Source organism: Tursiops truncatus, chromosome 6 (assembly GCF_011762595.2).
Source record: "Tursiops truncatus isolate mTurTru1 chromosome 6, mTurTru1.mat.Y, whole genome shotgun sequence".
NCBI lineage: Eukaryota > Metazoa > Chordata > Mammalia > Artiodactyla > Delphinidae > Tursiops > Tursiops truncatus.
The window spans coordinates 35,845,017-35,860,949 of NC_047039.1; the positions used below are offsets into that span (position 1 = coordinate 35,845,017).

Genomic DNA, 15,933 nt, shown 5'->3' on the forward strand with positions numbered 1-15,933 from the left:
GTTCCAGGCTTATCTTATATTTTTCCTGTTCTAGCCCTGGAATGAACCACTTTTCCAAAGAGCCCTAGTTCTTTTTAATGGATAATGACATTTATAAGCCAAGACTAGGGCACGAGGTTTCTGTAGAGAGAAGTGGTTGGTTCCAGAGTGTCTTTGCTTCTAGGTTCTCTTAGCAGATGAAGCCAGGAAATACATGCATGAATCCTTACCCACACAGATACATGCACCTCTCTGTTTATTTCTCTGTTTACCTACCTGTACATGTGTATGGAAAGCCATGAGCTCATGCTGATACTTCTGATTCCAGTCCAACTCCACAGGTTCATCCTTGTCTTCCTGTTTCCTTTTTTGTGACTTCTTTCTCCAACAGTGAGAAATTTGGCTCTCTTTAGCTACAATTAGTTCACTTATTTGTTCAGTCCTAGTATACACATAAAATAGTTGCAGAATTGCTAATCCGCACCCAGGTGAGAAAGACATTTTACTCACTAGAGTACAGACTTTGTATATAACGTTCTTTTTATCTTTACAGAATTCAGTCAAAATACTGTTTTCCAAGCTTAACTAGGTAGTTATTTTCTTCCTGACCCCCTTCAGTGTGGTTCCCTTTTTATTTGTAATACAGTTAGGTTTATTTGTTACTGCTTATATTCCATTTTAAATTCCCACACGGCACTGGTTGGTTTTGATGATTTGTTGGGAGAATGTGAAATATTACTGATTCTAAGAGTCAAAGCTATACAAAAAGTCATCCTACTTGGTTTAACAAGTCCAAAAGCAAACTCTTGGTTTTCTTCCTTAAACCTGCTTTTCCTGAAGCTTCTTCATCTTAGCAAGTGGCACCTCCCCAAACCTACATCCAATCCATTAGTTGGTCCCATTGGTTCTATTCCAGAATATATTCAAAATTGGATTGCTTCTTGTCATCTCGACTGCTATAGCTCCTGTCTAAAACATGATTATTTCTGGCCTGGACTGCTGCAGCAGCCTCCTAACTGGTCTCTCTGTATCCATCCTTACCCTTTCTACAGACCTTTCTCCACACAGTAGCCAGAGTGATCTTATCAAGTGTCAATCAGATAACAGGACTCCCCTGCTTAAAATCCTTCAGTGGTTCCCAGTGTAATCAGAATAAAATGCAAACCCTCTGCCAACCTATAAGACCCTTTATGATCTGGCTTCTACCTAGTCCCTGCTCCTTGTTTCCAGCCATTCCAGCCATATTTCCTTTCTGCTCCTTGGTTGCACCAAGCCCTTTTTCAGGGCCTTCACACTTGGTCTCCCCACTCCCTGAAACACTCTTTCAGATCTTTGCTTTCATGACTGCTTTCTCAGCTCAAATCACTGCCTGGGAGAGGCCTTCCCTGGACACCCTAGCTACTTAAAGAGGCAGCCTCTACCCTCAGGCACTCTCTATCCCATTCCCCTGTTTTATTTTTTTCTTAGCAATGTTAACATTTTGAATTTTCCTTGTTTATCTGTTTACTTATTTATTATTTCTCTCCCCTCATTAGAATATAATTTCTGTAAGGGCATAGGCCTTTCCCATTTTGTTCACTGCTAAATTCCCAGTGCTAGTACAGTGCTTGGCCTGAGTAGGTACTTAATGAGCCGTAAATAGTCTTTTTTTTTTTTTAATTAGGATATAGTTGCTTCACAATGTTGTGCTAGTGTCTGCTGTACAGTGAAGTGAATCAGCCATATGTATATACATATCCCCTCCCTTCTGGTTTTCCCTCCCCTCTAGGTTACCTCAGAGCATCGAGTAGAGTTCCCTGCGCTATACAGCAGGCTCTCATTGGTTATCTATTCCATACATAGCAGTGTATACATGTCAATCCCAATCTCCCAGTTCATCCCATCCCCTTTCCCCTCTCAGTGTCCATGCATTTGTTCTCTACGTCTGTGTCTCTATTTCTGCTTTGCAAATAAGATCATCTATACCATTTTTTTAGATTCCTTATATATGCATTAATATATATTGGGTTTTCTCCTTCTGACTTACTTCACTCCGTATGACAGTCTCTAGGTCCATCCATGTCTCTACAAATGACCCCATTTCGTTCCTTTTAATGGCTGAGTAATATTCCATTGTGTATATGTACCACATCTTCTTTATCCATTCATCTGTCGATGGACATTTAGGTTGCTTTAAATAGTCTTAAGTGAATGAATGAATGAGTGGAGTTAAATGGAAACACTATCAATATTTTACATACCCATACTTTTTGTCATTTTGATTAAGCTAGGTTTAATGGTCAATCTTTGTTTCCTCTCAACTAGCCATGTACACCTTCATGTGATCAGCCAGGATTTTGATTCTCCTTGCCTTAAAAACAAAAAACACTGGAATTCTTTCAATACCGAATACTTCCTCGAATCACAAGGTAAACAGTGTTCTTTGGTTTTTACATTTGTTTCATTTTCTCAGTTGTTCTTTTTTTAAAAAAATTAATTAATTAATTTACTTTTGGCTGTGTTGGGTCTTTGTTGCTGTGCACGGGCTTTCTTTAGTTGGGGTGAGAGGGGACTACTCTTCGTTGCAGTGTGCAGGCTTCTCATTGTGGTGGCTTCTCTTGTTGCAGAGCACGGGCTCTGGGCGCATGGGCTTCAGTAGTTGTGGCACGTGGGCTCAGTAGTTGTGGCTTGCAGGCTCTAGAGTGCAGGCTCAGTAGTTGTGGTGCATGGGCTTAGTTGCTTGGCAGCATGTGGGATCTTCCCCGATCAGGGATCGAACCCCTGCATTGGCAGGCGGATTCTTAACCACTGCCCCACCAGGGCCCTTCTCAGTTGTTCTTATACTTGATTCATTTGTTTCCCAAAATAACCTGGCTTCAAAAACCCATGTACAACTTTGTGTTGCCTGTACAGAGAGCCCCACTGAAAGAAACTGGGTTATTTGGATTGTAGTAGGATTGCCACTTTGCTGTGAGCAGCCTTCTTGGGGGACTTAGAATGCTGTTATGTCAGGGTCTAAAAATGATTGTTTATTTTAACAATGGGGGACTTCAGAGGTTGTCCTGAGAATTATTGGAGTTCATGGATCTGAAAGCTCTAAACAGTTATTTCTTCCTTCTGCCAGCAGCTAGGGGGCTGCCTTCCGTCAAGAGTGGTTACTTAACAAGGGAAAGGCTGTGTATACAGAAGGAAGCATTTCCCAGTGTGTATACTGTGGAACTTCATCATGCTGGGATGTTAATGATGACAGCTCCCATTGACCAAAGGCTAACTAGGGGTAAAGCCCTGTGATAATTAGCCTTTGACATAGTAACATGGATTGCTTAGAGTGTATCCTGAAGGAATGTAACCATCTCAGAAATAAGTTGCTCAGATTTAGAACCTGACTGAGCCCATTTTCCCAATAGTGAATGTAACCTCAAGTTTACTAGCTTTAAGGATACCTGGCATATTTGGGAGTCAGATTTTCTTCCTTCCTTCCTTCCTTCCTTCCTTCCTTCCTCTCTCCCTCCCTCTCTCCCTCCCTCTCCCCTCCTCCCTCCTCTTTCTTTTTTCCTTCCTTCCTTCCTTCCTCTCTCCCTCCCTCCCTCCCTCCCTCTCCCCTCCTCCCTCCTCTTTCTTTTTTCCTTCCTTCCTTCCTTCCTCTCTCCCTCCCTCCCTCCCTCTCCCCTCCTCCCTCCTCTTTCTTTCTTTTTTCCTTCCTTCCTTCCTTCCTTCCTTCCTCCCTCCCTCCCTCCCTCCCTTCCTTCCTTCCTCTTTTTTTTTGTATCTGGCCTCTAAACTTTATTTCCTTGCTTGCAGCTGTGATTGAGATGGTACAAGAGGCTGGCAGAGTGACTGTCCAAGATGGGATGTGTGAGCTCTTGAAGCTGCCCCTCCGTTGTCATGAGTGCCAGCAGCTGCTGCCTTCCATTCCTCAGCTGAAAGCGCATCTCAGGAAGCACTGGCCAAAGTGATTCTGTGGAGCCTGAACTTCTGCAGCAGGTGTGGCTGATTGTTTAGACCAAATTCCTGACACCTGTTTTGGATTGTGTGTGAACTTCTATTTCTTGAATTAAAACATGCAATTTTTTTTTTTCAAAGCTTGTTCTATTCCTGAGTGGCCACAATATGGGGTGACTTGAATAGTTCAGGAATTAGGAATTAGAGTTTGTCATGGATGTGTTCTTTGGTGAGGGTGGCTGAGATAGACCTGGCCCACCATCTCCAGGAGCCACATCAGGTCTGACTAATGGGAGCAAAGCCATGTTCAAACTGATCAAACACAGGATATAGAAGCAGAGGGCTGCTTATATATTTCTGTTTCTTACATTTATCCTTCCTCCTCAGAGGCAGGTGGTACCCTTTCATCAGAGCAGCCAGAATGGTCTCTTATTTATCCCGAAGGCACTGATTGGTCTTGTTCTCTGATCTTAATCTGGTCTGTAATATTCTCTGTCTTTCCCTCCTTCTTAGGGAGACTTAGTTTCTTCTGTCCCCTTCATTGCTTTCTATCCCAAACCACCCAAATGCTCCTTTTCCCAGGAAGTCTGTCTCATCAGTTCTCCTTCACTCTGAGCAAACAGGCTAGGTGAGGGGGTAGAAGGATGGAGTTTTCTTCTAATATCAGGAATTCCTGGATGGTATGGAAATACTCAGCCGTATGTTCATCACAGTTCAACTGTCAAGTCTTCTTGGTGTCTTGCTTAGATCTGTTGTCTGAAAATAAAGTTCATTTGTTTGGGGTCTCTCTTAGGTAATTGAAAACTATCAGGAGTTAGCTAATAGTCACAAAGTCAGCTCTGATGCACAAAAAGATAGTTGTTGAATGAAAAGTTGCACAGAACCCCATTGCTTCACCTTTCCCTCAGCACAAATTTGGATGGAACAGTTGGATTAAGTTACTTTTTGGATAACATCAAAACTAAAGGTGAAGGGAAGTCTAAAACATTATTTTTGATCAGTTGTTGATCTATTTGCCGGTGTGACATTTTTTGCTCTTGTTTGTAAAAAAAGAAAAGAACATCTTAACAATAACTTCTTTCTGAAGAGAGAAAAACCTCAATCCACAGAGACCACATTTGACCTGTGTCTTTCACAAATAAACAAGATGCCACAGTGGTTTTTTGGTGAGCATGGGTATAGTCATAATTAGTAGTAATTAGTGATTATAGCAGCTAACGCTTGTCCAGCTCCTTCATTTCTGGCATTATGTTAAGTACTCTATCCAAATGATCTCATTTACTTCTTACTCTATGTAACTCTGGGGTAGCTACTATTGTTATGCCTCTTTAAAGGATGAAGATCTAAGAATCTGTAAAAGATCCTGGGCTCCAAAGTTGGTCTTGGTTCTGGTGCATTGAACTCAATATTTTCCCTCTCAGCTGAACAGTAAAATGCAGTACTAACCAGCAGAGGTCATAGACCCGCAGGGGCCTTGGGCCTGTGCTGACCAAAAGTTTCCATGGCTTTCGTTGATTTCTCTGAGGCTGGTCATTTCCTTTAAAGCCCGTTTGTCCACCATTTTTCGTCTCTGTCCTCTGTTCCTTCTGCATTCCAGGAATGTAGTCCTTACTAGCCCAGCTTATCCATAAATAGTTCCTTATCCAATAAATAGTTCCTTCTGTCTGGCTCAACTCTGGACCTTTGAGCCTGCCCAATTGTCTGCTTCCTCTCCTGCAGTGGTTGCCTCCTTACCCTGTGGCCCATGGCCTTCTCCCTCGACCCTGTGGAGGGGATGTGGCTTCATAGCTTTTCCTTTGGTGTCATCACTATGACTCTTTCTAGAATCATGGGCTTGTTGGTTAAGAACAGACTCTGGATTCAGATCTGGGTTCCAATCCTGGCTCCAGGTACTCAGAGCTGAGGGATCTTAGGCAAGTTACTTATTTTCCCTGAACTTCAGGGTTATAAGCATTAAATAGAATAATCCATGTAAAAGATTTATCGTAGTGTCTGGCACAGAGAAGGGCTCGATAAATGGTAACTGGAAGCTCTGCTTTTATTTTGGTGGGGGGAATGGTGGGGATTGGGAAAGAGGGTTCACTTGATCTATCCCCTTCTTCACATCTGATGCCTTAGAACCCAGAGAAACTCTCTTTCTAAAGGTATACTCCATGGACTCCTGAGACCAGAATTACTAGTTTCCTTTTAAAAAATATAAATACCTGGGTTCTACCCCAGAACTATTGAATCACAATCCCCTAGATCTAGGAATCAGCACTATATAACAAAAATTCAGGATGATCTTTATTCATACTAAATTTTGAGAACCAGAGTATAAATCAGCCGTTGGCTTCAAAACACCTTGCATTTCTGAAGCTTCCAGATTAGGCTGTGTCTTGCCAGGGCACATACTGTATTTTCTGGTTGGCTTTCTGGGCCAGTTATGGGTCTTCCTTCCCTTTGCAGGGTCAATGTTATTTCAGGATCCAGGAAGACCTTGGGCAGTAGATGAGGGAGAGTGACTGGCTGTAGCCACCAGCCCTTCCTTTCTGCAGGGGTTGGAGGGAGCCCCTCTGGCCCCAGGTTCTTAGCCAAGTTGAGCTGATGACTGCTCCTCTTCAGTGGCTCCCATTCCCCTCTTCCTGCCCAGGGGTCAGTTTCAGAGGCTTGGCTTGGGACCCTGATGAATGTAGCTAGCCATAGACTCAGAGCATATATGTTTTTTCCTCTCCTGGGTTTGTCTCTTTGATATCCAGGGATGAATAGTCCCTTCAGGGACCAGGCCATACTTGGGATGGTCATTAAGGGTCTCTACAGGTTCAGTGACATTTCCTGGAGTTTCATCCCATACATTGGATATGCCTAGATATCAGAGATTCAGGGCTCATCTGTGACAGAATTGGCCTAACTGCCTCTCTCTGTCCCAGTAATGCCAACTTGGAGACTTCCACAGAGCTCTTCCATAGACTAGATTAAAAAAAAATACATGATAGGGAAGTCCCTGGTGGTCCAGTGGTTAGGACTTGGTGCTTTCACTGTGGTGGCCTGGGTTCAATCCCTGGTTGGGGAACTAAGATCTTGCAAGCTGTGCAGCGCGGCTGAAAAAAAAAAATTGATGAAAGCCATCAAGCCTACTCCCCAGGATAATGTATATATACACATTTTATATACATTAATAGGGAGTTTATAAAGTCCCTGAAGTGCTTCCATAGACTCCCTAGTGGTCGGGGGACCTCAACTTACGAACCTCTGCTCTGGTGAAAAGGTTCGTCACATGTCCGGGATTTCAGGAGGTGTCTGCAATCACTGCAGAAGACAAGGGGCCAGATCCCATCTCCAGGATGTTTCTGGGATGCTTTCCTTTGGTCTCAGTGCTCCTTCCTCAGGCCTTTAGTACATACACATCCTGGGGGCCTCTGGCTGGAGTTGGAATCCGGACCCAGGAACTGCTGGCTGCAGTTTAGCCACCACACTCAGGCAGGAGTCTTGGGAAACAGGGAAATCCTCAGTGGGTCTGAGGGCTTTGGGAACCTTGGCTGACACTCATCATAGGCTATCTAAAAGGCATTGAATTGGGACTTCCCTGGTGGTCCAGTGGTTAAGACTCCACACTTCTAATGCAGGGGGTGCGGGTTTGATCCCTGGTTGGGGAACTAAGATCCCACATGCCGCACGGTTAAATGAATGAATGAATGAATGAATGGCATTGAATCTGCTTTACCAAAATGAATGTCTAGGGGAAAACTGTACCGATTATCTGCACCATGATTGTATCTCAAGACTGAAGACCCAGTACAGCTTGTAGCAGCTTGTACTGTTAAACTAAGGCAGAGATTTTACTGAGGCCCCAGCCAGTGCACTTGAGAATTACAGAACATTTAACTAAATTTCAGATAAAGTGCCTAGTGAACTTTAAGAAATAGATAATTGCAGAAGGATTCAATTTAATTTTCCACCTAATGAATAATGTTATATAGTTTAGCATATCAGTATTAAAATCAAGATGAGAATATTTGATAAACTGCAACCAAGGAGAGACTGTATCACAGACAGTATAATATGTGAGAGATAATGAAGGAAAATTTGGAAGTGAGGTGGCCACCTCTAAATTCTTTGTTCAGCCAGGCTACTCAGTGAGCTTGAATAATAGATCTTTTAGAAGAACAAACGTAAATAATGACTTGGAGGGGCCAGAAAAAGGATGCAGAATATTGAGGTGTATAGGCTCCATGTCATCCCCTCCCCCAGGTGGGCTATTGTTGACATTATCACTAGAAAAAATTACCTTTCTTTGCCTGTTTAACCCAGATTTATCACTGCATTGCAATTGGGTGGAGTCTTCTCAAGGTACAGGGCATACTGGCATGAAAAAATAGACTAAAAGCATGTAAATCACATTTGTGATGCCAGGTCGTAGTATTTTCTCCATTAGGACTATCCTCTTTTATCTTGGCCCCATCATAGCCAGGCAAGACAGAAGTTTTATTAAAATAAAGCAGTTTAATATGGATGGATACTTTAAACTCTAGTCAAGAAGGGACATTTACAATTGAGTTCTTCTCTTGCTGAAAGATAAATTAGATAAGATGTGACAGAGCTGAACTGGAACCTGAAACTGATCAAGTGAATGTCTTAAATGGTGGCATGAAGAATAGGCTTTGAACAAATCATAAGCTGGAGCTGGAGGAAAGGACTCTCAAAGTCCATTAGCCTCTCTGAAATGGAGTAATCTATTATTTATATCTTAATCTGTTAACGTTTTTTTTTTTTTTAAACAAACAAGCTACCACCAAGGAATGAGCTTTGGGTCTTAGAGTCTCCTAATGAGTAGGGTTCTGATGCTTCCAACTCAGGGAGGGGCTGGTAGGTGAGCAATATGTAAGCAATTGTGAAATGACTCATCAAATCAGTGACATCCTCAAATGCCTGAGAGTTCCTCTCTTGGCAGTTGCTATCTACCCAGACCTCAGGGAAGGAAACAGGCTGGGCATGGGGCAGTGGGAAAGGAGTTCTAGGATTCTGGGCCACTCACTGCTCAATTCCTTTTGCCTGTTCCATTTTGCAAATTTATTTTGAGACCATCTATTTCAACTTTGTCATTTTTTAGAAGGCTACTGGGACTTGGAGGTTTAAAGGGTTCATTTAGCAATTTAAACCAGATCTTGGCCTGTATTGGAAGTCTTCTTGACTCTTCCCAGATGCGCTCAGGGTACTGATATCTTATTTAAGAATAAGGAATGGCGTCAGTGCTAAATCCCACTTGTTTCTTATCTTGCATATTTTCTTTATCTAAAGGTAGAGTAGGAATAAAAGGACTTAGGCCTTGCGCTCTAGAGCCCACAAGCCACAACTAATGAAGCCCATGTGCCTAGAGCCCGTGCTCCGCAACAAGAGAAGCCACCGCAATGAGAATCCCGTGCACTACAACGAAGCGAAGCTCCCGCTTGCTGCAACTAGAGAAAGCCCACGCACAGCAGTGAAGACCCAACGCAGCCAAAAATAGATAAATAAATTAAAAAAAAAAAAAAGGCTTAGGCTTGTATTTGAAGCTCAGCTCTGTCACATGTTAGCTGTGTGACACTGGAGTAATTTAACCTCTCTGGACTCAATTTTATCATCTGTGAAATGGAGTTAAAATGTGTAATCCCCGATTGACTGTGAGGATTAAACAAGTATGAATGTGAAAGGCCCAGGTACAGCACTCATCAATCCTGGTCTTCTCTGCTAAACTAACCCCATCTGACCTGTGAGGCCTCAGTGAGTATTCTCTCCAGCAAATTCTTTTTCCGTTCCAGTCTTGGTTTCTCATATTTAAAACCAGGGCTTTGGACTAGATAATACTTAAAGTCCCTCCCAGTAGTAAGAGGGACTTATAACTTGCTTCAGGCTCCAGCTGGTTAGCTTCTATTGCTGTGTCCCTAAGGTCTCCTTTTTTTACTAAGATCAAAATTGGCAGATGAGCTTTCTAAAATACAGAGATTCTTTACATCCATGCCCTTAACTGTTAAGTAAGTTTTAAAAGAAGTCTTCATCTGCCCCAGTTTATGCTGATTCTGGACCCATGGTGGGGAGCAAAGGGCATAGCTGAATCTAGGGGTTTAAGTGACATCATTAGAACTTTCCTTTTCCATCTCCTAGTTCTGCTTTCCTGTGTTGACTCTCTCCAGGGAGCAACAAAAATAGCCATGGGCCTCAGAGAGAGAGACAGGACAGTCCTTTTCCTTGACATTCCTGCCCAAGTATAGAAAGGACCCTGAGTCTTCTGCTTAGGTCACATACTCATCTCTGGACTAATCAATGTATCTCTTAGGAGGAGACGTACTCTGGCCATTTTGAGGAACAGGACCATCTTGAGGCAAGATGGGTGGAGGGCCACAGGACTGATGGCCCCGCCAGAATTACACAGAACAGGGAAGAGCAAGTTGCAAAACAACAGATATTTACCACTCACATGGACTGCACAAATCATTCCAAAATGCTGGTAGCTCCCTTAGCCCTGTGCCATTGTCATGGGATCTAAGACTAAAATGGAGGCAGACAATCCTGGGCTTCTGGCAGCTACAGGTAGAAAGTTGACACAACCCACTGCCCCGACCCCCAGCCTGTACTGTTTGCCTTGATTGGAGGAAAAACTATCATATTCAAATTGAATAGTTTCTCGCTAAGGACCTTTTGCAGAAACTTCTCCAGAAGCTGTAGGATGCACTCTTACAACACTGGCTAGAGTTGCTAGGGTCCTGAGGCACCTCCATGTCCTGGCTCACTAGTAGACCACCAGCTCTGCTGCTCTTTCATTGGCTGCTCTTTCATTGCTGCTCTTTCATTGGCTGCTCTTTCAGCGGTAGGAGGCCGGGACCAGGGCAGAGGAAGGGGCTTTGGGAGTTGCCTGAAAAGCCAGTTGAGCAGATGGATTCTTTTTTGTGTGTGTGTGTGTATTGATTCCTTCTTTTCTTCCTTCCTTCCTTCCTTCCTTCCTTCCTTCCTTCCTTCCTCCCTTCCTCCCTTCCTCCCTTCCTCCCTTCCTTCCTTCCTTTTTTTAACATCTTTATTGGAGTATAATTGCTTTACAATGTTGTGTTAGTTTCTGCTGTATAACACAGCGAATCAGCTATAAAATGTTCATGACAGAGCAAGGGGAGGAAATAGGTAAAATACTAAAATGTGATCCCTCCAGCTTGTCAGGCATTAGGGAAGAGACCCAAGATTTTGGAGAAAGGCCCCAATAGGCACCCCTATCTGAATACCCCACCTGAGAAGCTGTTAGTGTATGTCTCATGTGAATGAGTAAAAGGCACCCTCTGCAGGTGGACGCTTTTAGCCCACACTCACCCCTGAGTCTGGGGCTCATGTAGGTCACAAATGTGCAACCTTACAGGATGGGGACCCTGTTTCTTACCAGACCATGAGGTTCTCTAGAACAGATGCTATTTTCTTTGGTTCTCTGACATGTACCCAATAAAATTCAGTGTACCTGGAACATAATAGGATCCCAATAAAATTTTGTTTTTTCTCCACTCACAGTGAAACATTTATTGGGTTTCTATTATGTGCCTGGTATCATGCTAGAGGTTGACGGTATGTATTTACATTTTAAACAATTCCAAAAAATGCCTGAGAGAGAGAAGAGTGGAGCTCAGGTATAACGTTTCCTCACAGTATCAGTCATAGGGATCTGTACCTGTTAGAAAAACTATGAATCCTGCCACAAGTGGAACAGCAAAGAACAGCATGTCCTACAGTAGGTCTGAGGGTATAATAGCATACTAAATTCCATTGTTATTTATAATAACAAATGTTTTTTGTTAGTTTTACTTTTTAGTTTCTAATTTCTTCTTTTTTAATGTATTGGAGTATAATTGCTTTACAATGGTGTGTTAGTTTCTGCTTTATAACAAAGTGAATCAGTTATACATATACATATGTTCCCATATCCCCTCCCTCTTGCGTCTCCCTCCCTCCCACCCTCCCTATCCCACCCCTCTAGGTGGTCACAAACCACCTAGCTGATCTCCCTGTGCTATGCGGCTGCTTCCCACTAGCTATGTATTTTACGTTTGGTAGTGTATATATGTCCATGCCACGCTCTCACTTTGTCACGGCTTACCTTTCCCCCTCCCCATATCCTGAAGTCCATGCTCTAGTAGGTCTGTGTCTTTATTCCCGTCTTACCCCTAGGTTCTTCATGACCTTTTTTTTTTTTCTTAGATTCCATATATATGTGTTAGCATACGATATTTTTCTCTTTCTGACTTACTTCACTCTGTATGACACTCGAGGTCCATCCACCTCACTACAAACAACTCAATTTCGTTTCTTTTTATGGCTGAGTAATATTCCATTGTATATATGTGCCACATCTTCTTTATCCATTCATCTGTTGATGGACACTTAGGTTGCTTCCATGTCCTGGCTATTGTAAATAGAGCTGCAGTGAACATTTTGGTACATGACTCTTTTTGAATTATGGTTTTCTCAGGGTATATGCCCAGCAGTGGGATTGCTGGCTCGTATGGTAGTTCTATTTGTAGTTTTATAAGGAACCTCCATAATGTTCTCCATAGTGGTTGTATCAATTTACATTCCCACCAACAGTGCAAGAGGGTTCCTTTTCTCCACACCCTCTCCAGCATTTATTGTTTGTAGATTTTTTGATGATGGCCATTCTGACTGGTGTGAGGTGATACCTCATTGTAGTTTTGATTTGCATTTCTATGAGCATAGTATCTGTTATGGATCGGAATTAGTGGAACATAAAAGTGTTCATATTTTCCCACATAACATTCCAGATTATCAATCTTTGCTAACAAACAAGGTGATAAAGGCTATTGGGGTTTTTCATACCTTTTCTATGAAGTGTCTATTTTTAGGGGGATTATTATCTTTGGCCACCAGATGGCAGCATTTGAACAATAAAGTCTTAATTTGTCCTTTTTTTTGCAGCGGGGGGGGAGGGGGAAGAAGTTTTATGTAACTCTTTTATATTTTAGAATCAGTGTTTTAAAATAAAATATAGAGGGGTTTTAAAAATAAGGTTTATGTGTGTTTAACTGATCTCCTAATTAAGATAGAAGTTTGACAGAAAACCAGGGTGTAGGTAAGAATATAAAACACACATGATTGATAGAGGAGGTCATTTGGCTTGGAGATTAAATAGACTCTAAAATTGGTTAGAGCCATGGTTGAGGTCTGATTCTGGCACTTAACAGTGGAGGGTCTTGGACATGTCAAGTGCATGGTAGGCATTGAAAAATATGCTATCTCGTTTCCTCCCATTTCTTAAGCTGACCCCAAGGTTAGTAACTCTTGTTCCCATCACAGGTATACCCGGAAGCAGCACTGGGAACAGACATTTCTGCTGGGCATGTCTTTGAAAAGTGGCATCATTTTTACATTGACTTAATTGTTAATTCTCTGGTGGTTCGATATTAGAGGAAGTACTGTCAAAGTGAGATGGTGATCCACAGAGAAGGTAAAGGGCTGTGTGTGCATTTTTCATGGGCCAGTTTTCCCCAAAGCCTCTTTCTGATAAAAGAACCTAGCTTCACCTCTGTCCTCCAGCTCTTTCAATGCTTCTCTCTTCTAAACAGGCAGAATAAGCCCCAACCTCAGATAGTACCAGAATATTAGAGCTGGAAAGAACTTTACAAACCAGAGCTCCTGACAGTTTGAAGGAGTCACACAGGTTCTGAGAGGTGAAAACTATGGAGTCTCTCACCGTACATACATTTTCATACACATCAATTATCTATCGATTTCTTAGGGCAGAGGTTCTCAGCTGTTGTGCGTGTGTGTGTGTATGTACATCCCTTTGACCCTGATTATTTTGAACCATCTGGTAGGGCATTTTTCCAAACCACATACAGAAATTAACTCTGCTATCAATGGGAAAACATCTAATACTGTGTTTTGCGGGCAGACAAATGTTTAAACTCTTGCCTCAAGAGTCTGTTAAAGTTCTTTAGTCTATTAGCCTCTGATATCCCATTGAGTCATCTGGGACACAGAAGTGATTGTTTCAACACGAGTGACAAAGTTAAGTCTTTATTAAACACCAAGAACGCTTATATTCCCAAACTCATGGTGGGAGAATATATACTAAAATGTTAATTAGTGGTTTTTTGTGGATTGTGAGTATGTGGGTAACATAAATTTCATTATGTTATGAATATTTCTAATTAGCTACAGTGAATATGTTTTTGGGAATGTGAGAAAAACCAAGTTTTATTTAAAAAAAGTAATAGGTCACAAGGGAATGCAATCAACATTCAATTAATTTATATTAATAACCGATAAAGCCAAAAATGGCTAGTAATTTTAACAAGTCATATCACTTCTCCAGTCCTCTATAGATGGAAAGACATCCTGCAAGTCCAAATTCCAAGCCTTTAACAGGTCCAGTTGGGCCTGAGAATGACACAGATGAAGGTAATTCATGTTCTGGATGATTTCCCTATCACTAGATTAGAAGACTAGATTTTCTCTGTTTGCCCACAACCTCAATCTCTGTTTCTTTTACATAGATATCAACTACATTTTGTTCAAAATTGTTGTACACAGCAACTTCCTATTTGTATTTACAAATGTCTTTCAGCAGCCATTGAAGTCCCATGATTTCCCTTGTGTTATGTTGATGTGGCATGTTATATTAGGTTTCCAAATATTGAACCATCCTTGAGTTCTGGGAATGAACCCTCTTGGTTCCTGAGGGCTACTTTTTCAGTGTTCACTTAGACTCCAGGAAACATTTTTGATGGGGTGGGACAGGGAGGTAAAGTTTTTAGGTTAGTTCATGTGTGAGTGCTTTGTGGCCTGGAAGCCAAACTTCAGACATAAAGATCAGGAGAAGTGGAGGAGCAAATAGGACCTGAAAATCAGGAGGAGAATGGTCAGGACTTTGGCTTCAGTTATCCTTTGTGGTAGAGAATTCAAGTAATGAGAGAAGTGGAGAGGCAACAAAAAGAAGTCAGAGAAGCTAAACCAAACTACACAGTGAAAAGGGAGGAAGAGAAAGAATATACAGGAGGTGAACATTTGGAGAAGACCTTGAGTCATTTGGGAAGTGGGAACTTTTTTGAGTGTTTGGGAGAATTAGGGAAGGGAGGAGGAGATTTTGGAGAAGGGTTACTCTCCCTAATGTGACCTGGATCCCCTTTAATAATTTTTGAGAGTTGAAAGCAAAGATTATATACGTCATCTTTTTTGGGGGGGAAATTTTGATTTCTGTTACTTTCTTTCCATTTCTCATATCTTGCATTTTGTGTTTCTTCCTTTTTTCTTGATCGCATTTGCTGAATGTTTGCTTATATTATAAAGTGATATTTTTCAGAAAAGTAGTTCTTGCGTTTGTTAGTTTCATGATTGAACTTTTTAAATAATGAAAATATTTACTGCTATGAATTGATTGCTGGATTGGATCTGAGACTTAGGATTGGATCTGAGACTTACGGAGACTGCCTTGGCTGTTGATAACAAGGAAATATTTAATCTAATTTTAAGACCTGAACCATCAGATTTCCTTGTGTCCATTGAGAAGGCATATGTTCAAGATGCTAAAGTGGAAGTGGTACGTTTATCCCTAGAATTTGTTCCTTGTACATGTCACATTTCTTATGAGTATTTTCTTATAAATGAGTAGTTGTATTCGGGTGCTCTCATCTCCTTTCTCCTTACCTGTATCACAGCAACGAAACAATATGACCTAGGCAAGGATCTGCCATTAGTCTTTTATACTTTACTGTGATTCTAAACCCCAGTATTCTCTCCTTCAGCTAGGAATTTGCATTTCAGTTCTATTTGTACAACAAAAAATTTTGTCCCCAGTTAAAGGATTTTTAATTTTAATGAAGTGCAACTTATTATTCATCCCCCCCCCAACTCCCCCTGCCCCAACTCCTGTTGTAAAGTCATCATCAAACCCATTGTCACCTAGATTTTCTCCCATGTTATCTTCCTGGAGTTTTAGTTTTGTATCTTATATTTAGGTCTATGATCCAGTTTGATTTAATTTTTGTGACAGGTGTAAGGTCTGTGTCTAGATTCATTTTTTTTTTT

General features: G+C 41.7%; 1 protein-coding gene across 3 annotated transcripts in view; it reads left to right on the top strand.

Moving 5' to 3' along the window:
• The window catches only part of APTX (aprataxin), a 30,106-nt gene extending 14,383 nt beyond the window's left edge, over positions 1–15,723 (top strand). Inside the window, exons 7-10 of one of the 3 annotated variants that reach the window (XR_012332236.1) lie at positions 2,284–2,387; positions 3,760–3,942; positions 13,201–13,351; positions 14,222–15,723. Coding sequence is in view for 2 of the 3 variants with exons in the window: in XM_073805656.1 (XP_073661757.1) it covers positions 2,284–2,387; positions 3,760–3,914 (259 nt within the window). In the remaining variant the exon portion in view is untranslated. Of the gene's footprint in view, positions 1–2,283; positions 2,388–3,759; positions 4,041–13,200 lie in introns of those variants that run through there. The other 2 variants (XM_073805656.1, XM_073805655.1) reach the window with 2 other exon arrangements.
• Positions 15,724–15,933: the final 210 nt, after the last annotated feature.